The 13783-nt window shown below is 32.0% G+C and overlaps 4 protein-coding genes across 5 annotated transcripts; 1 reads left to right on the forward strand and 3 right to left on the reverse strand.

Moving 5' to 3' along the window:
- Positions 1–53: 53 nt before the first annotated feature.
- Positions 54–5145, forward strand: Ythdf (YTH domain-containing family protein). 2 transcript variants are annotated; one of them, XM_089173604.1, is made up of 5 exons: positions 54–195; positions 870–957; positions 1058–1085; positions 2100–3961; positions 4086–5145. In XM_089173604.1, exons 2-5 carry the CDS (start codon positions 922–924, stop codon positions 4131–4133), a joined length of 1974 nt encoding a protein of 657 aa, XP_089029730.1. In that variant the 5' UTR covers positions 54–195; positions 870–921; the 3' UTR covers positions 4134–5145. The 2 variants fall into 2 exon arrangements, with proteins under 2 accessions (XP_089029730.1, XP_089029729.1); XM_089173603.1 differs by having other exon boundaries at positions 58–195; positions 568–957.
- An 883-nt stretch (positions 5146–6028) lies between these two features.
- LOC107064477 (EF-hand domain-containing protein 1) lies at positions 6029–8413 on the reverse strand. The gene is made up of 5 exons (XM_015317173.2): positions 8220–8413; positions 7972–8108; positions 7527–7849; positions 6939–7387; positions 6029–6853 (listed from the first exon to the last, which is right to left on the reverse strand). The coding sequence occupies exons 1-5, from the start codon at positions 8265–8267 to the stop codon at positions 6065–6067; spliced, it is 1746 nt and encodes a 581-aa protein (XP_015172659.1). The 5' UTR covers positions 8268–8413; the 3' UTR covers positions 6029–6064.
- A 144-nt stretch (positions 8414–8557) lies between these two features.
- On the reverse strand, positions 8558–11928 carry NaPi-III (Na[+]-dependent inorganic phosphate cotransporter type III). The gene is given in 7 exon segments (XM_015317174.2): positions 8558–8883; positions 9018–9505; positions 9508–9648; positions 9757–9967; positions 10045–10251; positions 10347–11137; positions 11717–11928. Coding segments are annotated over 6 exon segments (1482 nt in total). The 5' UTR covers positions 10551–11137; positions 11717–11928; the 3' UTR covers positions 8558–8652.
- A 513-nt stretch (positions 11929–12441) lies between these two features.
- LOC107064484 (Ubiquinol-cytochrome c reductase 14 kDa subunit-like) lies at positions 12442–13437 on the reverse strand. The gene is made up of 4 exons (XM_015317183.2): positions 13278–13437; positions 13109–13159; positions 12753–12922; positions 12442–12663 (listed from the first exon to the last, which is right to left on the reverse strand). The coding sequence occupies exons 1-4, from the start codon at positions 13306–13308 to the stop codon at positions 12586–12588; spliced, it is 330 nt and encodes a 109-aa protein (XP_015172669.1). The 5' UTR covers positions 13309–13437; the 3' UTR covers positions 12442–12585.
- Positions 13438–13783: the final 346 nt, after the last annotated feature.

The following is a 13783-nucleotide window of genomic DNA, read 5'->3' on the forward strand; positions in this document are numbered from 1 at the left end:
TGCTATAAGGTAGCCTAATAGTGTTACCTTGTTGCAATCTATATATATTCTATATTACATGCATAAGATTTAATACGATTGTAGATTTTAAGTCCAAACATTTGCATCACAATCACACAAGATGAACGAAACTAAGAATTAAGGAAAGAACGACGACAGTCTCTCGATCGTGGAATTATTGACATTTATCTAAAGGTAAGAGACGACCAATCACATAAGCAAGACTACGATGATAATTGATTGATCAGCCGTTTTCCGTAATTCACATATCAAGGCTACCATCTTATCCACTATTTTATCTGTTTCAAAGTCCAAAATCCATTTAATTTATACAAATAAAGGGAATAGATCGATATATGATACATGATATATAAATATATGTATAATTACATGCCTGCATATACATATATATATATATATGCGTGTGTGTGTGTGTGTGTTTTGTGTTATGTCGTGTGCGCGCGTATGTATATGGACGATAAAGGCAATCAGTTAAATTTCATCTATAAAAATTCCCTAAAGAGAAAATCGTGAAAAAGGATAAGCGACAGTGACATTTATTTTTAGATAGTTACTCATTTGGTCAGTACATACGAGAGGTCAGTGCACGTCACGTAGGTACCATTCGGAGTGCAAAATTTGATGAAAATTTATCTGATTTTGTGGTTAAAAAAGGAGTCTTTCCTGAGACTCTCTCGCGGCAGAACATTGGGGGACAGTTCGCAGAGGTCTCAGGTTTAGGGAGAATTTCTAATCTACGTAAAATAGTGGCGAACGTTTGAAGAAGTGATCGCGTATACTTTGGAAGTATTCGCGGTGTCCTATGTAATATTTTGGTGTTGCATTTGAAAACTGTTCTTTTCTTAAAGCATTGCTGTCGTTTCGACGTCTGTAAAGAACAGACGGAGCGTACGACAGGTTATGTCAGCTGGATTGGCAGGTGCTGTCTCAAATCAGGTCAGTGTGTTGACTTGCTACCACACTGCTACTCTGCACATTCCTTTCACTGAAGCAGCCATTCTAAATTTTCTATATTTTTTCATGCAACGGAATGCAGCGGATGAAAGGGCAAACCAACAATCAAGGTAAGACCTTTTTATTGTTATTACTTTTTTTTTACGTCGCTCTTTTAACTTTTTAAGCGTGTATGCGTCTTATAGTATATGTACTGTTAACGCGTGATGTGTGTGTGTGTGTGTGTGCGCGCGCAAGCGCGCAACAGAATGTCGTTTAATACGTATAGGGACCTAGTCCATATCTACCTATACATACATATACATATATACATAATATTTGTACTGTCTATGCAACATATTATCTACATATTTCTATTTTACAAATCTTTTCTTTTTCTCTCTTTCTCTCTCTCTCTCTCTCTCTCTCTCTCTCTCTCTAAATATATTTATTTTCGTATTACACAGGAAATTTAATTATCCCAAATATGAATACATTTAAAAATAAATAACAATGATTATAAAATTTCATACAATTTCCATGTTCTGCTTCTTTCAATGTCCATTGCCCAATGAACTACAAATAAATAAAACAAATATATTTTTGAAAATGTTCATTACTTATATACGTATGATTTAACGTTTCATTTTTAAATATAAATTTACTTGTGTATTATGATTTGTATTTGTAATTAGTTAATATTTGTGTATACGTTTATATATTCTAAGCTATGATTAAACATAAATGCTTCCTCTTCTTCTTTATTATTATTATTTATAATAATCCGATATAATATTAGTTATTAAAGAGTAAGATTTAATATACACTATCAGCGTAATTGAAGAACGTTGTAAATGTATTTGCTCACAAAACCTTTATTATTACAAAGAATTTAATTACCTTTAATTCAGAAATGAATATTTTATATTAATGTATGTACTTGTTTTTATACTTGAGAGATAATACACATTTAATAATATATTTTTCAGTTATATATGTACATTTTTTTAATATCATGGCTTTCGATAACCCATATTGGAATATTCAAATTATTAAGAATTATGTGATTTGGTGTTAATATTTTTAAGGCATTGTAAATTGTACATTATTATTAAGTTAATTAAATATAATATTATATTCTATAGTAAGCAATGGTCCAAAGGAACATCAGCAACAGCAACAACAATCAGAACATGCTGCTGGAGAAGATACTGGGTTTGATTCATGGAGAGGAAGTAATAATACGCAGCATCATTCAAGTTATCCAATTAGTACCGGCGATCCTTATAGTCAATACTATGCAGGAACATCATTTCCTTATCAAGCGTTTGGTGCCGGGGATGGTACCTGGTCAAATGGAACAGATCCAGTTGCATTTCTCTCTGGATACGGAGGTCAAATAAGCCATGATGCATATGGTATGGATGGAATGTTCTCCAGTGCTGGTGGTGGTTTTAGTACATTTGGTCAACCAGCATTCAATTACTTTCATGGAAATGGTGATTTTAGTGCTTGGAGCACACCTAGAAAAACTCGCTATGAAGATTATTATCAGGCACCAAGAGGAAATGAGAGTTACCCGACACCGAGTAGCGCTACTATTAAGACTATTGAACAAAGTGTACAAAGCTTATCGATTGGAAGCGGGGAGGTTCCAAGACAAGATCAACAAACAACATCTAATCAGCAGATCAAATCTGAAGCAAAGGAGCCAAGGAAAGTTACTTGGGCAAGCGTAGCGAGTCAACCTGCTAAACCTGTTCCTCCGCTTTCTTCGTCGCAAGGAATGAAAAAGAAAGCTGGAATGCCACCACCACCTATTGTACCAGGGAAACACAATATGGATATAGGAACATGGGGCGAAGGAAAATCATCTGCTCCTCCACCGCCAACTGCACCTCCACCACCGCAAGTGCAACCTCCAGTTCCACCCCCTCCGCCACCTGTTCAGAGACAAAGACCACCCCCTCCACCTTGCTGGAACAGGCAACAATCAACTCCTCCGCCACTTCCCCAATCGCAGATTCATATACCGACTCAATCACAGCACCAACAACATCAACAGCATCAGCAGCATCCGCAGCATCAACATCAGCAACATCAAGCCCAGCAGCAACAGCAACAACAACAGCAACAACAACAACAACAACAACAGCAGCAACAGCAGCAGCAGCAGCAGCAGCAACAACAACAACAACAACAACAACATCAGCATCAACAGCATCAGCAGCAGCAGCAGCAGCAGCAGCAACAACAGCAGCAGCAGCAGCAATCGCAGCAATCGCAGCAGTCGCAGCAACAACTTGTGCAAACTCAATCTCATCCCGTTTTGGATGAACTTAAAGTGAAAAATGATTATAATCCAGTAGAATTTGATCAGACTGCACCTGGAGCTAGGTTTTTTGTAATTAAATCTTATTCAGAAGATGACATTCATAGATCCATTAAATACGAAATTTGGTGTAGTACAGAACATGGAAACAAAAGACTGGATCAGGCATATAGAGAAGCTAGCCGTGAGGGCGCACCTTTGTATCTTTTTTTTTCTGTTAATGGATCTGGCCACTTTTGTGGTATGGCTCAAATGGTTTCTCCTGTCGATTATCAAAGTAATAGCTCTGTTTGGTCTCAAGATAAATGGAAGGGACAATTTAGAGTTCGTTGGATTTATGTCAAAGATGTCCCTAATATGGAATTACGACATATTAAATTAGAAAACAATGAATATAAACCAGTAACAAATTCAAGGGATGCGCAAGAAGTTCCTCATGCGAAGGGTGTAACAGTTTTGCGTATACTGCATACTTATCGTCATTCTACTAGTATTTTTGATGATTTTGGACATTATGAAAGAAGACAAGCAGAGGAAGATCAACGTAAAGCACCTTTGAATTCTATGCAGCATCATCACCCTTCTTCCAATCATAGAAATAGAGGACATCCAGGAGATATATCGCGAGACCATCATCAGCACTCTCAACATCATCTTCATCAACATCAACGCAAGGTAAGCATTAATTTTGTCTTATTGACGTATAATTATTTGTGAAAAATGGATAACACTCATCTAATCTTTCTTTCCTTCTCTCCCTCTCTTCTCCTTCTCCTTTTCCTTCCCCCGTTATTTTTAGGATCGAGATGGGGGCCGTGGTAGAGGAAGAGGAGGTTCTCGTCAGTAGCAATGAATACAGTGGCAAATTATTATTATTGGGAAGAAAAATGAATGGACAAGGAGAACGCTGCGACTAATTATCATTTTATTCCATACGTTCGCTTTTCAGGATTTGAAATAGGCCTTGCATTTCCATCATAGAACTCTCTCTCTCTACATCAAGGCCACTTCCTTTTGTTAAATGATTAATAATACATATGATAATTAGCGTCGCGTAAACATAATAAATATTATGTAATAATAAATATTACAAAGAAGAACGTAATTCAATTTCAAAGGATATTGGGTAAACTTGATGACGGTAATAAGTATCTAGTGTGGTGTTGCGTGTTATTCGTCGAAAGGTGTTTCTTAAACGTACAAATTAATACAAATGAAAAGAAAAAAGCAAAAAAAAAAAAAAAAAGAAAAAGAACAAACAAACAGGATATGAAACAGATGAAAAAAAAAGAAACTGTAATACATGGACTAATTCTTGTAAAATGCTTAAACTTTTGTTGAAAATGTAAAAAATCTACGCGAGAACAATATTATATCAAGTGTCATTTAAATTAATCAATGTTCTAAACGTCAGTGGACATGTAATCATCCGGTGCCTGCAACTGAGAGGGCTTTCCTTTCTTTGTTAAAGAGATGCAGGAGCTTATTCAATGTTCTGTTATAATCATTATGCTTGACCATTGAATAGTAGCTATAGTTATTATCAACTGATTGTTTTGATTCATCTATTATTCTATTAACTATGGATTGCAAAAATGGTTGGAGATATTATACTAGGAAAAATAAAAGGGAGAAAAGAAGAATAGAGGAGGACAATGTTGTGTAGTTACTTTATTGTAACTTAAACAATAATATTGATGATGATGATGATGATGATTATTATTATTTTACAATATGACATGTATTTCACAAAGTAAGATTCTTATTGTTAAATATGTTATTATAATTTTTCTTGTGGTATAGTATAATCTCTAGAATGGATACAACAACAACAAAATATATCTTGCAAATTAGAATTATTTCTACAATGGAACAGATTTATTTTGCATTTTTCTATTAGGCTTAGATTATTATGTCTAGATCATCTCTATCTAAAAACTATGCTTTTGATGAAAGTGCTACGTAATTTAGAAAACAGTAATCTGCTGTATATCTATCAATTTTACAATCTGCAAATGCAAGTAGTAAATCAATATTTTAGGCAACTATATTATATATATATATATATATATATATATATATATAACATTATATATATATAGAAAATTTACAATGTAAAAAATATATTTAAAAAGGAAAGATTACCTTCTTCCTGTCATTAGCCTTACTTGTGATTATCGATTAATTGACTAATTAAATTGACTAATTAAATGATCAGTAATCGCTGACAGTTGTCTAAAATAGTATCACTAGATTTCTGCTTCAGTTTATTTACACTTAAACAAAACTTATATTACATGATGATTGTAAACTATTTCTCTTTATGAAACAATAACATTTGTATAGACTAAAATGACTTTTATAATTCATAGTTTATGCAAAAGTGATAACACATTTGCAATAATCGATGATTATTATTTACCTTCTGCAATATATAAATACAAACAATAACAGTAATATGATGATCTTGAGTTGGATCTACTGATGTCAAAGAAATATTCCTTTTAAATGATCTTTATATGCTTATATATATTTTCAGAGAAATTGTTGATTAATATATTCTTAGGATCATCGTGGGTTTATATAGTAAGTCATATTATTTTGATATAATAATATTAAAATAGCTTGCATGAATGTTGATTACACATTTCTTATTAAATTCTACAAATATTTGATATTTCTCTGTATCCTGTAATAGACAAGAAAATAATCGATTTATTTAATAGATTTGCTCTAATCAAATGAAGGCACCGATGGAAGATTTTATTTTATATTTCATTACATTTCTTTTGTTTTGTCGTCTTCAATGTTATTACAAATTTGTGAATTTAGAGAAATTTGATTCCCTGTTTCTTTTTCATCCAAGATATCTACATCGTGTTGCTTTTCTTGTATTTTCTTACTTTCTATTATTATATCATTTTGAAGTAATTCTTGTTGTACAAAATAATTACGCATATTATCTCTTATTTGTTGATTAAATTTTTCAGGATTTGCTTCCATATAACGATATACAAATAGATCAGCGCCATTTATAGTAAAGTAATGATTAAAAATATTAATTTTGGCTCCAATAAAAAAGTCCTGCGGTGTGTAATATAATGGATTATCTCTATCAGTGGCAGGTTTTGCAACTAGTGTGGCTTTCAAGAAGCACCCTTCACGACGGCCAGAATTACGTTTTTCGATCTCCTTTATTAATATAGTACCTTCGCTTAAATTGTATTCTAAAATAAAGTCACGATCTTGATCTTCAGGATGTACGTTATCCAATTTCATAGAATAACGTAATTTTCGAGGAAAGTTAGTTAATTGTCGTATAACATCTTTCTTAAGTGGTTTAGGTCTAAACGATAAACAAGAAGCGTATGTGTCTTCGGGTGTTCCAAATTTCATATGTGGAGGTATTTTAGATTCAGACAATGGCTTGGACCGATCAGTAGGAAAATCGAGAGAAATATTGTTGGGCTGAATTATCCTCATTACCTCAGAATAATATTTTCTCGTAAAATGATCACAATCATATAAAAAGAATTGTTTCCCAAATATAAATATTGTCTCACCTATCTGAATATAAAACAGAAACGACGAATTCAATTAATTCGAATCATTATCATCTTTTAAAGAAAATTAACTACAATTGACTACTTACCTTGAAATCTTTTGGCGTATAATATTCTATTACTTCATGATCTCCATATTCCATATATATTCCTGGATAGGAGGATGGAAGGTTTTTCCAATTTTTCGGTACTTTTACTCTCTTTAAAAGCATTACTACGGGATCTTTGCCATTGTTTGGTTTATGAAGCTCGCGTATTGCTATGGTATCATCCATTAAGAAATACATTATTTGATAAAAATCGTCATTCCATTTGGCATTAAATGATAAAACCATCCTATCATATTCTAAAAAACGTCGCTTAGTATCGTCGGGTATTCGAGTAAGACATGTTGTAATTTTAGATTTCATTTTACGTTCTTCTATGTACGGATCTATGGGTGTGTCTTCTTTATCAGCCACATCTATACCCTGACTATTTAAAAATTCTTTCGTAAATAGATCGCAATCAATAATATGATAAACTATCCCATAAATGCCTGTAAGTAATAGTAATATTATAAAAAGCTAAAATTACTTAATTAATTTAAAATTGTAAGCTAGGAAATGACAAACCAATACTGTTGATTGGTATATATTTAAGACAATTGACACATTGAAATGATGATTAACACTTACATATGTCTTTACCAATATTAAGATCTTTCCAGTGGAAATAATCACCATCGATAGTTTTTGCAATTCTATTACGCTTTACAAGTTTACCTTGCGAAAAGCCAGCATTTTCTACAGAAGGCTCCATTACACATAAAGTATCATCTTCTAAGAAATATATAATGTATACATGACGAATGCGAAAATGCTCATACGGAGAATGAAAAACTCCTTGACGAAAGAAAGCCTTAAAACGAAGACATTTTTGCGCGAACAATGCGTAATGTGGTACAAACCGTTGATATCCGTAATCACGTATACGACCGTACGTTAGCGATGGATCGTATCTAAGTTTAATATATCATCAGTCATTATATAATCGAATGTTGACAAATTAATTCAACTTACGGCAGATTTAGCAATTTCAATTTTCATAATAATCTATAAAGCTTGTAAAATAATAACTTACTGTATAGGATCATTCTCCTTTATATAAGCAAGAGATGCAGCATCGATAGGCCTTCCCCCAATACCGAATTTACTGTCATTTAATACTCGAAAACCATTTAAAAAGTCTAATCTGTGCCCGAGTCTGTAATCTTGAATCTTTAGGAGTATTAAACACATTATATTTATTATATTTCATTATTACAAAATAACGAAAATAACGACCGCGCATTTATAATATTTAATAAAAGAACATTTGGAAAAACTTACACTTGGATCGTGAAAAATATAGCCGGGTATAAGAGGTAAACTTTCCATTTAAAAAATAAACAAAGAGACACGTATGAAGACGAAAAGATTCGACTCGGCTTATTCGGATTACTATTTCAAATAATTGAATTTCTTCGACGTAGGTACTGGAATATGACTGAAAATCCACTGTAACGAGATGTCTATATTCGTTGCTATAACAACGCGATTTTATATCGATCCAATAACATCAAACAATTCTCATTTTCACGATGTAACAATGCTGCATAATTGCATTTTATTTCGATAAAAACGTTTTATTTTCTCTGCAGGTTGTGAATGATTTAAACTCAAAGAAATGGTGTTCAATTATTTATTTCTGCATGATTTATTCACAGCAGTTTTAGTATTGAATGGCTTCTTTAAATCATCTGAAATTATTTAAATAATAAAATCATAAAGTAAGAAATGTTTTAAAAATAGCCATACAGCCTGCAGATAGGGCACAAGCCACTGGTACAGTTATTAACCATGCACAAGCAATATTTCTGAACAGTTTCCAAGAAACACCCTCACCACCGCGCGATGCCCATCCAACACATACCACCGATCCTACTTTGCAATGAGTCGTTGACACAGGTAAACCAGCCTTACTTGCCAACAAAACTGTCAATGCAGCTCCTAACTAAATATTCAAAATTTCAGTTTGAATTTAAGAACGTTTTCACGTAATATATGTTTTTTTTTTTTTTTTTTTTTTTTTTTTTTTTATATAAGTTGAATGAATTATAATATATATGTTTTGTGATAACAACTTACCTCTATAGTGAAGCCTGTAGTAGGTGTGATACGTGCTAAATCTTGTCCTAATGTACGGATTACTCTACGTCCCCATATCCATAAGCCAGCAGAGATACCTAATCCACCATAGAGTAGTATTAATATTGGTGTTTCAGCCTCTTGTTTCGCCGAACCTTCAGCATATATTGCCCATAGTGCTATGAGAGGACCGATAGCATTGCTAACATCATTACCACCATGTGCAAAACTACCAAAACCAGCTGTTAATACTTGCAGAAATGAAAATAACTTTGATACTTCTGGTTGTTCTTCATCTTTTTTATTATTTTCAGTTTGATTTTCTTCTGTATTAGAACCAGCTACTATTAAAAGTGGACTAGCACTACTGTTACCACGTAATTTTGGTGCAGCAACTTCTTTTGCATCACTATTACTACTACATGGATTTTCCGAAATGATAGACATAGCTGTTGTTTCACTTTTATCGCACGTACACAAGGCCGTCTTTTTTCAACACCAGGATCAGTTAAAACGATCCTTTTTCTTTGCCATGGTACAACAAATAAATAAACAATAATTCCTGAAAATAACCCTAAACTCAATGCGGCCGTTAAGCTACCCCACCATGGCATTTTGTCCAACATTAACACTGTGTGCAATTAAAAATGTATAATTAATTATTATTTTGGAAATATTTTCTTCCATTTGTTTTTCATAATAGCATGCTAATATAGATAAAAGGTGATTGATTACACACATTTAGGTCCATCATGCGCAACTGAAACAACATTGACAGCAATGGTGAGGCCATACGCCAAAGGAAGTATATGAAGTCCTTTTTCAAAAGGATTGCTAGATCTTAACACAAATTTTCTTATGAGCCAAAAGATACTAGCAGACACGATGCCACTGAGTACAGGGCTTGCAAACCACGATGCTGCTATATTTATTAGGGCAATCCATTTTACCTGTAGATTTAAATACAACTTATTATTTATTATCAATAGATAAGAATATTATTAAACAAGTTGTAAGTATTACAGACCCCTGCTGTTCCTCTACAAACAAGAGAAAATCCTACGGTAGCTCCAACTATGGAATGTGTACCAGAAATTGGAAGTCGAAATGCTGTAGCAAGCAATAAACAGATTCCAGATCCAGTTAGACTAGAAAGTGCTCCTATCATTAATTCTTTTTCATGGCCTTCATATAATGTGACATCTAGTATACCCTTACGCATTGTATCAGAGACCTAATGGTGGATATATCGTGTAGCGATAAACAAATTGAACAGGAAAACAAATATTTCATGCGTATATTATTTTCACTTTCATTATTAGATTATACCTTATATCCTATCAGTACAGCACCAGCAATTTCAAAGAAAGTTGCCAAGATGCAAGCTTGAAAAATTGTAAGGACACCAGCACCAACACTTGTCCCAAAACTGTTTGCAACATCATTGGCACCTATGCCAAATGCTAGGACGAATGCTACTAAGAATCCAACTATTAGTATCCAAATAAGATCTTCGTCATATGGTATGCTCATATTTGTGTTATTAATGAACAATGCTATTTGAGCTTTGACAATGCAATGATTATTTTTCTTGGCGTTATATATGTTCGTCTTAAAGTTAATAGGCGCAATCAACTTGTTTTTCTTAATATTTGCATAACAATGGATATCAAACAAATAAACATATATCAAGAAAAAGCTCTTCAATTATAGTTTCAATTCTTTCAAGAGTACTATAGTACTTTAGTACATAGAAATATTAATCACCAGAATATATATATATATCTTTCTATATACACTCGAGTGTATATTTATATTATTTATTTTATTTTATTTTATTTTATTTTATTTTATTTTATTTCTAACACAATCAATTATGTGTTTATATTTTTGTACATATAACAGAGGTAGTATTTAGATACAGCACCTGTTTTACCTAACGGCATGACTTTATTGCTCGTTAGCTTGCTATTATTTTACCAATTAAATTATTGATGTTTGATGACCCTTATATGTTGGCTAGTTTTGCTTGGGTCACAATTATAATGTTCAGTTTTGGAATTATTCTTTGTCAGCATCTTTCTTTCACAAATACATGCCAGTTCTTGCAGTGACCACATCTGAAAGAGAAATGTATGGAAGAATTATGTAATACACCTTACAAAATAAATCCATTTATTTTCTATCCAATTTAATCCTTATATTTTATCCCTATATTTTTCGAAGTAATTTTCTATGCTTACATCTCAATTTTCAATTGTCATTGATTATTTAATGGAAATTTTCTAATAGAGAAATTATCATTTTATCCAATTTCTTACGGGAGCTTCATACAGATTGGAACATCCCTTTTTTACACTTTGTACTTTTTACCTTTTATTATTTTATATCGCGATCTATTTTTATTGTTTTTTTTTTTTTTTTTTTTTTTTTTATTTTATATCGTTAAATCGATAAAACAGAAAATATTTGATTTTAAAGGAAAAAGTAGGTGGTAATTTTAAGAAAAATCGTTGGATTTAATGTCAGAAAAATTGTATTCGGTTAGGGATATATGATGATAATTGAATAACGTGAACGCGGAATAAGTTCATTGACGACAAAGATTAGGAAAGTTTTTAGTCGATAACGCGTGCTTATACTTTTCGAGATCTCTATCCGTTGCCATCATGATTTCTATTTGTTTCCTTATTTCCTACCTTTTATAACTGAGCACTTTTTGTAGAACGACACGATTCGATGAGATCATTAGCGATTGTTATCAACTTGATGTCTTCTTCGATATTTCAATTAGAGTTAATTACATGCAAAATATATCGAAAATAAAAATGCTCGCAGAGTTCGCGACTTAATGTAGAAGTCTTTTATAACCGGGAGATACTTGTCACATCCCCCTCGAAGGGAGAGGGACTGAGATATTGATCCAATATTTACCCGCGAAATTCCTTTATAGACGTTATGGATTGATTTATTTTACAACTATTTGACCAAAATTACATGTTATTTGGATTTTTTTATTTTGTTTCTTCATTTTTTTTTGGTCATTTCACCGACACTCTTTCATATCTCACTATGAATTATTCACGATTTATACGCGCAAGGAAATGACTCGTTTAAGGTTGCATAAAGGATGTTAAATACGTTAAATATACCGGTGCAATGCATAATTGCCGTTAATCGTTTATCTCGTTATAGCTATAGTACTACATTTTTTATTCATTAAAATTGACTGTTTTTATAATGATTATGCGATTAATTTCATATAGATATTCAACATACGTTGAACTTTTTGTGAACGAAATTATTTATGATTACCTGTATACATCTTAAATTCAATAGCAAACATATAGGAGGTACGTCAAGACTTTGAAGTATTTGTTAATTTGTTATAAAAGGTATATAACTAATAATTTACATTAATAAATTAAATTGATAAATTATTTAATTTAATATATTTATAATTTATACATTATTTTCATGTGTTGGACACATTTTTCATATTAAATGAGACATGTATCAGTGTACTATTAAATATACAATTATTCCTAATACGTTTCTAATATCAATTTTATTCCATATTCCATTGTTCTTTTTCTTCTCGCTCTTTAATAACTTCATCTACTATTGGGGTAAGATATAATACATCCTATAAAAATAATAACACGTATTAAGAGAGACGAAACAAAATATATACAATAGATGAGACAATAGAGTTAGAAAAAATAAATCATTTACATCTTCGTATTGAGTCCATTGTTCTTTGGGGAGAATTCTTTTCATTGCATCCAACTGCATTGCTCTTATTATGCGGAAATTACGTTCATCTTTTATATGATCTGGAAGTCTACTTATTGCTACTGCTACATCTGGATCAAGTTCGGTCCGTAGATCATCGCGCATTAATCCTAGAATTTTTCAAATGTTCTTTTTAACAACACTGTTATACGCTATTACACATGCACATAACATATATAATATAAAGGAGTATATATATATATATATACTAGGTTATAACTTTAATCATTTTTTAAATAGAAATAAATGACAATTGCTTAACGTACTATAAATACTAATTAATAAATGTTTTTTACCGTATTTATTAAAACCAGAAATATTGTACAACCACTTTTGTCCTGCTGGAGCTAAAATAAAAAAACGGAAAATGTGTAATTATATAATATATTTTTGGTAAAAAAATAAAGATGACAGCATGTATAATTGTAAAATAACATCTTAACAAAAGAAAACATATTTACTTACTTAGCATTTTTTGAAATGTTTTGATTAACATTTTTATACGTTTCGATTTGTCAAATGCAACCTGCAATAACAATATCGTCTCTTTTCTCAAGGAAAGCAGTATTATTGAATAATTGGGAAATAAATTTGACAACGCTCGAAACGCCACTCAGTGCTATTTTGTGTAAGTTTTCATCTTTAGGACCATGAGTCTTGTACTCTTAGATGGTCCATTCCTAAACCGTTTTTACTCACTTAATTATGGAGGGTATCATTTAATATAGACTAAATTAATAATAAAACACCTCCTTTTTTTGGTGTCTTAATTAAGAAAAGGTGGACGGAAAACTTTTGGAATTATTCGTGCCTCGCAAGGAGATGCGCGCTTGTCTGGCGCATCTTTTTCTATTGGTGAGACTGTCAACTAATGAGATCAACTGACTAACCAGTGATTAAATGTGATTGGTCGTTGCGTCATCTAACGTCGCTCTCTAGGCGTCCTCTGTCGACTAGTCTATGGTATAACC

Source organism: Polistes dominula, unplaced genomic scaffold, assembly GCF_049000335.1.
Source record: "Polistes dominula isolate Pdom_NZ unplaced genomic scaffold, Pdom_raw_medaka contig_33, whole genome shotgun sequence".
In the NCBI taxonomy this organism is placed as follows: Eukaryota; Metazoa; Arthropoda; class Insecta; order Hymenoptera; family Vespidae; genus Polistes; species Polistes dominula.